The sequence below is a fragment of the Myripristis murdjan genome, chromosome 12 (genome assembly GCF_902150065.1).
Source record: "Myripristis murdjan chromosome 12, fMyrMur1.1, whole genome shotgun sequence".
Taxonomy (NCBI): Eukaryota; Metazoa; Chordata; class Actinopteri; order Holocentriformes; family Holocentridae; genus Myripristis; species Myripristis murdjan.
Genome location: NC_043991.1, coordinates 17,374,928 through 17,387,488, shown reverse-complemented (window position 1 = coordinate 17,387,488; position 12,561 = coordinate 17,374,928). Strand labels below are relative to the sequence as shown.

The window sequence follows — 12,561 nt, the reverse complement described above, 5'->3', positions numbered from 1 at the left end:
AAGCGCTGTATTTATTCAGTGTACCAGAGTCTATCCAGTGAGCCAGAATGCACAACAGCAGACTCTGTTAGACCTCAGAGAAACTGAACCTTAAGTCAAAATTTTTGATTCTTACTCATTAACATGTATTGTTTTGGTAATATCTCACAAAATCCCCATTATTCATCATTACATATTAACATTATTATGGCTGGTGCCTGTCATTCAGATGTTGTTTCAACAGTGCTACTAGTTGAACTGGGTGAATGTAATTCCACATTTATGTTACCTATGTTTTATTAGAATGCCCTTTTCTGTATAGGTCAGTAATCTACAAAGAAAAGGATATTCTAACAACTTTTTTTCTCCATGTGTTTAAACACGTTGGGCTTTCAAATATGTATTCTGTTCGGCATTAAACAGTGACTTCCTCACGTCCTACTTCTTTTAATATGGGGCTCAGATGACTAGTTTGAAATCCTAATAAACCTCATCAACATCGCTGTTCCTGCATTAAGCTGCTTTTTTCCTTGTCCAACTCATTGTGAATCACAGGAAAGCACCACACATCTGGTGTGTTCCCCTCTGTTAACACACTTAACTCAGCTGCTAACTACTCTCCCAGACCAACACACACACACACACACACACACACACACACACACACACACACACACACACACACACACACTAGCTTATTGGCTGGGACAAGGATGCATTGTGTGCTGATTGGGCCAAAGTTGCTCCGTTTGTTTCGATGTGTGTGCTGCTGTAGCGTCAGCCTGGTGGTCCCATAAATGACAAGCCACACAGCAAGCAGGCTCAATGATCTGGGGCGACACTGACCGCTGCACAGCCGGCAGAGCATCTGCTCAGTATCAACAGGCAGCCTCACTAACTTTTCAAGACAAGGGAACTGAGTACAGGGAAGAAATCACTTTCCATCAGTTTTTTTTTTTAATTTAAGGAAGAATTATAAGAAGACCATAAGAAGTAACCATGCTGTCTGCGTGTTTAGAGTTTCTCGGCCTGACACTGTGCGTAACAGGGTCACTGCTGGTGATGGTTGCCTGCGGGCTGCCGATGTGGAAGGTGACAGCTTTCATCGAGTCCAACATTGTGGTGGCACAGACCATCTGGGACGGGCTGTGGATGTCATGTGTGGTGCAGAGCACTGGCCAGATGCAGTGCAAAGTGCACGACTCAGTCCTGGCCCTTAGCCAGGACCTGCAGACGGCCCGGGCGCTGACGGTGGTCTCCGCCGTGCTGGGAGTCGCTGCCCTGTCGGTGACCATAGCCGGGGCGCAGTGCACCAACTGCATCAAGGATGAATTCGTGAAGGCGAAGGTGGTCAATGCCGGAGGGGTCATCTACATCATCAGCGGTCTTTTCGTGCTGGTGCCTCTCTGCTGGATGGCCAACAATATCATTGTGGACTTCCACAACCCACAGGTGCCCTCAGCCAAGAAGAGGGAGATTGGAGCGGCTATCTACATCGGCTGGGCGGCCACAGCGCTTCTGCTGCTCGGCGGCACCCTACTGTGCTACTCCTCTCCTCCGGGGCTCAGGAACGCCTACCCCATCAAATATGCTCCCACTAAGACTATCACGGCCAACGGGGACTTTGACAAGAAGCATTACGTGTAGAGTCCAAGTGTCGTCTGAGACATTTGTTTTGCGCAGTCATCACCGAAATTTCAGCCAAACTGCTGACCAAGTATGAAAGGGTGTGTGGCCAAAAGCCACCGTGTAATTCATTTTCGGTAACACTTTACTTGAAGTGGTGCTCATTATATCGCAAGCTCATTATCGTGGGTGCAGGATCAATATGATAAGCAGAATATGCAAAAATGAGTGGTTGAATAGCCTACTTCATGGAGCATCTGCATAGTTAAGAATGCTGAATTGAATGTATTTTTAATGTTTACCTGACAAATACTGTAGGCAGAGTCTATCTTCTAAATGGGTTTATAATCCGCTTGTAATGCATCACCATGCACTTCAAGTATACTGAGATATTAGAGGTTTGGCAGAGGTTTAATGGGTCACTGAATGCAGAGTTTGAATGCCAGAGACTGACACTTGTTGCCTATGAGAGCATCATTTCATTTGTTTATGGGAATTTTGTCTGGGTTCTGCATGGATGTCGTTGTGGTCATGTGTTTTTTCATTGAACATGTTCAAACTATTGTTCTACATGGGTCAAGTGGTGCGCCACGGTTCCTGGCCCAACTGAATAGCTGTGGAGTTTCACTGTAAATAGGCTCTTTTTTTTTTTTTTTTTTTTTTTTGTGTGTGTGTGTGTGAAGGGACTAGTGCTTGAAATTGGTTCCCACATTGCAGAGGCCTTCAGACCAATGTGCACTCATATTGTGATCAAAGGAGGACATTTGCATTTGAATACATGTACTCTATTGTGTACCTGCTGCCATTTTTTTTCTAGTCTTTATATGGGACATACTTTTCTAATAAAGGGAAAACAACCGTTAAATTGTCTGTCTCTTGCATGCAGCCACTTGCTCACTTATTACATGTCAATTCAGGACAACTGATGCCTACCTTAAAACAAAACAAAAAAATCCCGCAGACACACATTTGCAGGCACGCAACAAACCCAAATATAAATCTTAAGATATAAACCATACAAGCCTAAGCTGCTTAGTTCGACATTACGACACTTTATGCATAAAAATGTGCCTAACCTTACAATGAGGCCCAATACTCAAATAAAAGTTCCACTTGTAAGTATCCTGAAGCTGAAGAGAACCAGCTTACAACAATTACAGCATCTGACCACTTGATATTATACACAATATCATGTGCCTGCACGTGCACATAGCTGTGTGAGGTACAAGTGTTCTGCAAGTAGTGGGAAACATCATATGGAGCCAGAGTATGACGTCAAAATAATTAAGTCTCCCAGCTAAGGAGCCAGTTCACACACTTCTATAGAGAGGAAACAAGGGACCTGTGTTAAACTGCCATTAGGACAGCACAGGAGCACGCAAGGCCACTCTTAACAATACACACGGCACACACTATCAGCATGATCGGCACAATCAGTGGGGAGTAACTGTAGGGTCAGGAAGCCTGGCCAAGATCTGGGCCAGTAGAGCACCCAGCAGCTGCATGTGAATAAACAATAAGAATATGCATGCATAGAAACACATTGGGATCAACAGAGACAGGAAAACAGAAGAATGCAGCTATATACACAAAGATATAGTAGAAAAACACATTGGCTTCTGTTCTAGTGGCCAGTCCAATTAAGAATACTACTGTTGCAGTGGGGAGAGGCAAGACAGATTTTGTTTTGTTTTGTTTTAATACAGGGAATGCTGATTGTGCATGCTGGCCCTCTTTCAGCAGTGTCCAGATTCATGTTCATTCTGGTACACCTTCATGCCCAGAAGCTTCCGTGTACAACCAGTCCTCTCCCGTCGGCTACTGAGAGGCTCCACTTGAGCACTTAAGGATCACAGGGCCATAACCATTGATTTTGAATGTTTGGTCCATTTACTACAATTTTACGTTGCAACAAACCATTTTGCAAATTATACAGGGACAGGGATACTCGAGGTACTAAAGATTTCACATGTGACTGAAAATCCTCCATTTTCAAATTTGAATTTTTGTTTCAATGGTATGCTTCTGTGGCTAACAAAGTCATCAACATTCGTAAACCACAGAACTGATAATTCTCTGTGTAAAGCAAATCATTTTCCGGGGACTATTTTCCCAAGCGGAGGGACCGTTTTACTCCACCCAACCTCAAGCCATCAAAACACAATGGTGCTGCTGCTTTTAGGAAAACTAATGTGGACAACATTATTATGGTGATGGAATACTGGTGTGGAGAAAGTTTTAAGTCTGACAGTTCATTTTCCTATCATAGAAGAAAAAGTAAAAACCAATGACTGAATAAAAGGGAGGAAAAATGCTACCGGTGTACTGAAATACGACTGCTTATACATTTTGTTTCTATCACACAAAACATGCAGAATCACTGGCATGATCCCTTTACTGCTTTGCTCAGTCTAAGATTGTCTTGAAGACCTCATTTATATAAAAATGTTAGTGGGTGTTTCAAGAGGGACAAATTTATTAGGAGCCATTTCAGTACAATTGCTGTTTAATTTCTAAATGCTATCCACAAAGTACTATAACAGTGTTTTTTTTTGCTTGTTTGTTTGTTTTATTATCATTCACGCACCATAAATTATGATAAAATATGTACAGCTGTTATTGAGGCACAATAGAGGACTGTGAAAATCACCATAATAAAGAGCATACATTTCATGACACAGCCTCTTACAGTCTTTGACAAATCCATTGGATTAATTCTAGAGTGAATGCACTATTACTGATTTGACAATGTCAACTGTGCCGACCAACAGAATTGAGACGTTTCATGTTTGTAATTCATGTAACATCCCCAACTGGCATCCATAAAGTAAAAGTGAATTTAGTTGCCTTTACAACATTCTGTATGGTCTATGTGTACGTCCTAAACACCAGTGTGTAATTGCAATACTAAAATAACAATGCAGTGATTCATGATATTGCTGTCCTTTACCCAGCACATAAATGGAACAAGAAATGAAAAGGTAAGCTACTGCCCTCCAGTGGCAAGACTCGTCTTACATCCAAATTTTTCATTTGCTTGGAGAGCACCAAGAAAAATCAAAGGCAGATAGAACATTTGTCTTGCACAGAGGTAAAAAGGGGGTTAGGAGGAAACACAGTTTGTTTTGAGGAGAAACAAAACTGATGTCAGATAAATCCATCCTCAATTAACAAAATGCTGGCTGAGAGTCCGATCTTGCTGTTGAGATGGCACTAATATCTGGGGCGGCAATATCTTCCAAGGCAGTGGAGGCAAAATTGAGAAAACCTGAACCATTAAGTAACATCTCTGAAATATCCCTGGAGATGATCAAGCTTGCATTGATTTTGAAATTGTGGCTGGATTCCCTTGAACTAGGATTGAGCAGAGGTAAAGGACACAGACAATGGATTCAGCGAGCGGTGTCATCTTGAATGTACTCTTGGTACAGAGGCCTGCTGATGATAAATGCCAGATGTTAACACAAATCCAGCTCCAGATCACATCACCATCTGTATTTTTTGAATGAGACAATGACACAATCTTATGTCATCTTATACTGGATTACTGGATCTGTGGTCTGGGTCCATATTGTACCAAGAGCAGTAACGGTGTGTCTACGGTTGGTATTCCTTCAATATTTGGTTAGCAATCACCAGTCTCTGGATCTCACTGGTTCCCTCGTAGATCTCTGTAATGCGAGCATCGCGATAGTGCCTCTCCGCCGGCATATCCGTCACATAACCCATTCCACCCAAAATTTGGATCGACTTGAAATTCCAAAGTGAAAATGAACAAGATAACAAGAAAAAATTAAACAATGTCGGAATGATTTATTCAGCATCATAACTTCATGATATGTATTAACAAAGGCATGTTGTTGCTGGTCTCTTACCTGATGTGAGCAGTATGTCGCAGCCTCAGAAGCTGCTAGTTTAGCCATGGCTGCTTCCTGTAGGGGAGGATGGAGAGAGGAATTAAGAAATTGTTATGTTATGTCATACTGCATAGCATTTCAAACCCATCTGATCAGCACAGACTCTGTACCTTAGTGAACGGTTTCTTGGCATCGCGTAGAATTGCGGCCTTCCAGGTAAGCAGACGGGCGCTCTCAATTGCTAGAGCCATATCAGCCAGTTTGAACTAGGCAACATATGAAAATGTAAAAGTCACACACTGTAACTGAATGGGATTTTACAGGGTATAAGGATGATGGGAATTTACACATACACTCCAAAAAGGCAGGTTTCACAAGCAAGTGTAAAGCAAAACATAAGTTGTATATTTGATATTTTAAAACACTGCAAAAATATGAATATAAACACAGCTTGAAAATGCAATCAAAATCAACTCAGCACACAGTGAAATAAAATAACGGGGGCATTGTGGTGCAAGACGAGCACTATTCTCCAAATCAAGGTTGCAATTTAGTCATCGAATCTGTCTCATCATTTTAGGATGACTACTTCAAGATTACATACTTGTTCTCATTCATACCTGTATGGCCTGCATCTTTCCAATGGGGGCTCCAAATGCAGTGCGTTTGTGTGCGTAGTCTGCAGCACAGTCCAGAGCAGCCTGAGCAATACCAAGCGCCTGGGCTGCAATGCCTATACGGCCACTGTCCAGGGTTTGCTGTATATTTCAGAGAAAGATGCTGCTTTGTTAATACAACGGATTTCTTTTTACAGGCATAGTTTGGAAGAATGACACAGTAAAAGTAAGTGTTGTCCGGTAAATTCAGTGTTAAGAACTTACAACTGTCATGTAAAAGTAGAGACACAATAAAGGACATTCCCTAGAATTTTGATTTGCATGGTCTTAGGAGTTCCCTGAGAGCCTCACAGGAGAAACGGTCTTGCAGTGCGACAATTTTAGTGCTCCAAGGACTTACTAGTACCCTTAAACAAAATCAAACATGCTTGATTTTATTTTAAAGGGATACTGTATACATAATGCGTAATCAGATACTCACTGTGTGTTGCATTGGATGGGCAGCTTGGACAGACGCAAGCACACTTCATGACCACGCATGAAGATTTTGCAGAAGTGGTCTTTGCAGAAAGATTAAGCAAAAATTATGTGTGTTTGGGATGTACTGAGCATATGGTTGGATAACAGAAACTTGGATTATCAAGCTTTTTTTAAACAGAACTTTTGATAGTGTTTTGCAAAATCGTAAAATCAGGGGCCTAGTTTTTTCCATTGGATCAGAGATGGTTAGCATTTTTGGAATATGAGTTTACCGTTAAGGCTTGCGACTAAACGTTTTTCATCATGGATTGAAGGCAGCACACGGTGAGTACTTGATATAAAAATGATGCATTATGGGTGAAGTAAGACGCAGGGGTGGCGTGGGGACTTGGATACACTAAGCAGCAGCAGAACAAACTGTTGTGACCAGAGTCAGGCAGATTGCCATCCTCTTCAGCTCTACCTATCAAATGTGATGCCCTCTAGGACAGAAGTCACAGCAGTATTTCAGCAAACTGCAGCTGTTAAGTGTACCACGCTCTCCAACTACAAGCAGAGGAGAGTTGCCTAGTGTGTCTCAAGCTTAATCACGTCACAGGTTCACTTCTAGCACCAGGAAACTTGGCATATCTGACACCTCTACAGGTCAAACATGGAGATTTATCTATGTCTCAGAGGCATATGCACACTGGCAATTTCAAAATTATACGTTGTGTAATATAGTGAATAAAATTCTCTAAAATACCATGGCAATTTTGAATCCAGCACCACGAGGACCTAGCATGTTGCCAAGTGGTATCCTGCAGTCTTCCAAGATGATGTTGGCAGTGGATGAGGCTCTGATGCCAAGCTTATCTTCCTTCTTCCCCAGTGACAGACCTGGGTATGGCATAGGGATCAGGAATGCACTTATGCCCTACCGATGCAGAAAACAAAAGTAGGGCAGGGGATGAGGAGATGAGGAAGAATAACGATTTTTTTTTTTTTTACAACAGTGTTGCTCAATAAAACAATCCACTCTTTATCTCATAGATCTGTACATAATATAACTGAAAGGTGCTGTGTCCTACCTTGTGTTTGAGTGACTTGTCTGTGGTGGCAAACACAACAGTGGCCGAGGCATCCCAGCTGTTGGTGATCCAGGCTTTGGTTCCATTCAGCACCCACTCATCTCCCTCCTGACGTGCTATTGTGGAGGCTGCACCTGCATCACTGCCATTACCTAGGATCCAAATATGGATTCTGTGTTCATCATGGGCTGTGTATGGGGTTTATGGGTATTGTGCCCCACTACAAATTTCAGGCATGCACCGGTCTTACAGATAACACACAGACATGGGTTAGTGTGTATCAAAAGGAAATAACAAACAAATGTAAAAATAATGCCCATGTTTTTATGAGCTTAAATCTTAAATAAAACTGAAAGCATGAGGTCAGGACTTGCAACAGATCATACGGCATAAACTTTAGCTCCATAGCTTAACTGATTATTATAAAAAATAGGATGCAGAGTAGAGTGTCACAGTTTTACCTAAATGTGCACACATGCATATCAACATGAAAATGATTAACATGAATTTGTTATAAATATTAGTTCTGACTCTTGGCTTTTTAAGGGAACATGTAACAATGGAATAGAGTGCTAATTCAAAATCCATGAGTTTTTGTGGCTATTTTAACTACAATATATCAGGCTATCCTATTCCAAAAATTTCATATCAATAAGGACATTTCAAGGATTCAAAATAAGTATAACCCTATTGCTGCCCATCCCTAGCTTTATTTACTCGCGTATCAGTAATGATTTTGATGCCTCACGCCTTTATGATGTCTCTTATCTCTTATCCCTGAGTTGTGGGTGAATGACACAAAGAGAGAGGCGGTTCTGTGTGTATGTATATTTACCTGGCTCACTGAGCGCAAAACAGCCCACTTTCTCTCCAGTGGTAAAGGGGGTGATCCACTGTTTTTTCTGCTCTTCCGTACCAAACTTCAATATTGGCCCGATGTACAGAGACTAAAGAACAGATCATGGAGATCAGTGCAGGTAAATACACACAGTTAATCAAGATTATCAACATATCTCAACCACAGAACTTGCACGCACATTGTTAACGGAGACCACCACTCCAGTGCTGGCACAGCCTCGACTTATCTCCTCCACCGCCAGACTGTATGCCAAATAGTCCATCCCAGCCCCACCAAGCCCATCTGGTACTTCCATGGCCAAGACACCCATGGCACCTAACTCCTGAATCTGGAAAATACAAGAGCACATTAGGACAGTTGTTTTCAGAAACAAAACAGTGCACTTCAAAAAGGCATAGCAAATATTCCTACACCATGAAGAATAAAATAAAACCACATCTTTAACCACCATCAGTGCTGTCAATGCTGCAGTTCAAGAAGCAGCTGTCCTTTCATTCCTTTCAAGCAAATTTAGAAGAGAGTTGTTTTATTACAATGTTTGTTGTCTTCTATCCAGTCTTTCATGTCAAGGATTATAAAAAAAATAATTTATGCAATCAGTATTTTGGGCCAAAACTCTAATCAGTACCGACACTGACATACAGAAAGCCATTTATTCTCCCCATAAGCCAGCCATGATCAAGTCTGTATATCTTGAATAGGGCAACATAACTAGTTGCTGAGTCAGGCTTTAAATTGTCCTCAGTCTGCCCTCTGGATGAAACAGCAACACAACAGTAAAAGAGCAGCCGAGCAGATCTGTCTCTGTTTGCTCCTTGGAGGCTAAACTATTTGTTGAATTTCATGCAGTCTATGTTTGGATCACATGTGTGTTTCTACCTTTTCATAGTCACTGATAGTGATAGCATGTGTGTTCATCTGTTTGTAGGCCTCGGTGTGTGCTAGTGTGGGTGAGTGCCCATGCAGCCAGACTGGATTGTGTGCTGGAAGCTGTAGTGGACTGCTAACTAATGCATTCATTTGTTAAGCCACTAGTGACAGAACACAAGGTTTTTTGGTTATTTGGAATGACAAATTTAAAATGCCATGAAGAGACTTGCATGAGGCTGTTTTTTTCTCTCTTTTTTGAGCCCTTGGTAAACATTTACCTGGTGCCTATAAAAGGAAGTTCATAAAAAAGGCATAGTAGGATGATAACCTTTTGAGACTTTTATGCAATAGAAAAAAGCTTGCTCCCTCGCCCCCTCATTTTATCTTGGTGTTGGGCGTGTACTTGGATGGTGAGTTCCATAGCTGCTGAGTTTGTTGCAAGACACAGTCTAAGCGTCACACTGAGCGACTGCTGTGTGTTTGTGTGTCTACCTGTTTGGCAGGGAAAGAGTGCTCTTTGTCTAGTTTAGCAGCAATAGGAGTTAGTTCTCTGTCAGCGTAGTCTCTGCAGGTCTGCCTCAGCATCTGATGCATCTCAGGTAACTCTGCTAGCTGGGTTAGACTTCGGCAGCCACTAAGACACAAGCCAAGGGCTGATGGAGACACAAAGAAAAGACAGTTTTCATTTGCAGATATTTCATACCATTTTATACCAGATTTTTAGGGGATAAAATTCCAAAATATTTGAAACACATCTGAAAGCTAAAAAGGGAAGACTGATATGCCACTTGGAATGTCTGCATTTCCCTATTGGCAGGGCGAGCAACTCTCTAAAATAAATTTTAGAACCCAGAGATAAACTTAAGTCGCCGATAAGCTGGAGAGGCACTGGTGACTTTGATTTCATTACAATGGAGAAAAAATGAATTCCTCAATTTTGTTAGTGTCGTATTACATAATTAAGAGCAACGAATAAGTTTCCTCCTTCAAAACACAAAAATGCAATGTGATTGATGAGGGCATGAAATCAATGTGAATTAACACAAATTATCATATGGTATTCATAACTCGCTTATTACAATCAGTAACATTCTATAAGTCAGTGTATAATTATAGACGTATAATTAACATTCACTTTGCCCAATGAAGTGAGTCCTCAATGAGGTTATGCCCCCCCTAAACTTCAACCCATCATAATCAAACCTTAAAGTTCAGACCACGCATACATAAAAGGATATCAACATACATATTCTTGTGCATGTGTTTTGGATGAGAGTATCTGTGAATTGTTCAGAGAGAACAAAGACGACAAGAGAGAAACAATCGTTTGACAAGGTAGAGATTACAGTAATCCACTTGTAAAAGGTTCACTATCCATATCTATCAACAGTCACATATTCAGTGTCTACAATTATTTTGCCCAGAAGAAAAAAATAGATCTGCAGAGATGAAGCAGTGATGTAGTGCTAAATCAATTACATTATCAGAAAAGCACTGATTAGACATCTTCACATTAGATTGAGGAAACAAAATATGTAATTGCTTTTTGATATGCAAGCACACCAGGAGTCTTCAAAGTGTACCAACACTGGTGGCATTACCTTATTATTAGATCTCATAATTAAATCTGGGTCATTTACCATTCAGCTATTTGAGAGATGAAAGCTTTAGTGAAAATAAGCGGTAATCTAAATTGCCACGTGCTTCCTCCTGATTACAAGGCCTCATCTCCATATAGCTTACATCAATGTGATACTACCTATTAAAATGCACTTAATATATAATATGAATATTTATTCCAGGTAAAGTAAGTCAAAATGTAATGTAAATTATCTGATTAATTCTTTAATTGGATCCCCATTAGCTGCCATTAAAGTGTGACAATGATGACACCATAGGCTACTGCAACCCCTTAATCTGACTGAATCCTGTCTAGATGTATCAAGGCACATACTTCCTTTAAGTATTCCCGAAATTATGGGAAACGAATTATCATTGTCATCATGTAATTAAGTACACATAAATGATCAGATATTAATATTGCACGTTTCTATTTTACATGAAGTCGTATCACATGCCTGATTTTCCATTTTGTTTTATCTGAAAAATAAAACAAAAAGAAGCCACTTGAAGAAAAAGCGACAGTAAAAGGTGATAGCCAGCATAATGTAGGTGAAAGGTCACTGCTACATCATTCCCCTTTGTCCCACTTTGGGTTACAACTTTAGAGGAGTACACAGACCCTCAGCTGTAAAACTGTAACTCTGCTCTCAGGCATGAAACTAAAAATGATGACCAAAGCTGGTAATAATGAAATGTTACAAATCAGAAAATGCAAATCCATCGAGGAGCGCGGTAACGTTAGGTAACGAAGTGACATCTTCATTTTGTCGTCTCATCGGACTAAACTGCTGCCTGGTGAATAACATGACATTGCATTCACCAGCTAACAGTATCATTATACACAGTATATTACGACAATGTAGACAAGATATGCACTTTGTTGATTAGCAAGGCCGTAATTCCTTGACACAGTTTTGAATGAAGTTTGGCGTGTTGTACTCGCCATAGTAGAGCGGCACGTATCTGGGCTAACCAACAGTCCTTATTTAACCTCGGTAGCATTGACGTTAAAACACTTCATGACCCCATAAACACCCATCAAGTAGAAACTGAGCTGTGTTTTGACTTTACTGCCAAATGAAGTGATGATAGTGTGACAGGTCCAGGTTTCGCCAATGTGTTTTTTTCAGTTACCTAGCTAGGAAGCTAAGCTAAGTTAGCTTGAGTATTCCCACTGCATGTATCCACGCACAGCTAATATAAAGCTAATATCAGCTTACCAGGGCAGGAAATGTTTCTTATAGCAAGGTTAACACACTTATTTAGTTTTATATAAATGGCACCAACCTTTCCTTGCTTTGAAAATTGCAGCCATCTTTAGCTATGCTCTTCACGGCTTGCTTGTGCAACCAGCTGAGTATGAGAAGAGGTGTTATTTATGTAGTACGCGGCTGCTTTCAGGTGCTGTCGGAATTCTAGCTTCTGGTTTCTCCCAAAATAATTCGTAATTTTGAAAGGTGTTTAATAATTTCAATTTCAAAGTCTCTTTAATATGTCACATAGCGCTGTTTTTAATGAGTTGAATTATCTGAAGAGACGTCACATGTGGCAGCATCAGTAAAAAGCTATGGGAGCCAACT

The 12,561-nt window shown here is 40.8% G+C and overlaps 2 protein-coding genes across 3 annotated transcripts; one reads left to right on the top strand and one right to left on the bottom strand.

The window, feature by feature from the left end:
• The first annotated feature begins 776 nt into the window (after positions 1-776).
• cldn5b (claudin 5b) lies at positions 777-4,082 on the top strand. Of its 2 annotated transcripts, XR_003929088.1 has the most exons (2): positions 777-2,270; positions 4,071-4,082. XR_003929088.1 is itself a non-coding variant. In XM_030065341.1 (1 exon), the coding sequence occupies exon 1, from the start codon at positions 979-981 to the stop codon at positions 1,624-1,626; it is 648 nt and encodes a 215-aa protein (XP_029921201.1). In that variant the 5' UTR covers positions 777-978; the 3' UTR covers positions 1,627-2,463. The 2 variants fall into 2 exon arrangements, 1 of the variants encoding a protein (XP_029921201.1); XM_030065341.1 differs by lacking the exon at positions 4,071-4,082 and having other exon boundaries at positions 777-2,463.
• Positions 4,080-12,375, bottom strand: acads (acyl-CoA dehydrogenase short chain). The gene is made up of 10 exons (XM_030065339.1): positions 12,269-12,375; positions 9,851-10,011; positions 8,667-8,816; positions 8,465-8,576; positions 7,630-7,781; positions 7,305-7,475; positions 6,083-6,220; positions 5,633-5,728; positions 5,481-5,537; positions 4,080-5,355 (listed from the first exon to the last, which is right to left on the bottom strand). The coding sequence occupies exons 1-10, from the start codon at positions 12,294-12,296 to the stop codon at positions 5,203-5,205; spliced, it is 1,218 nt and encodes a 405-aa protein (XP_029921199.1). The 5' UTR covers positions 12,297-12,375; the 3' UTR covers positions 4,080-5,202.
• Between the last annotated feature and the right edge of the window lie 186 nt (positions 12,376-12,561).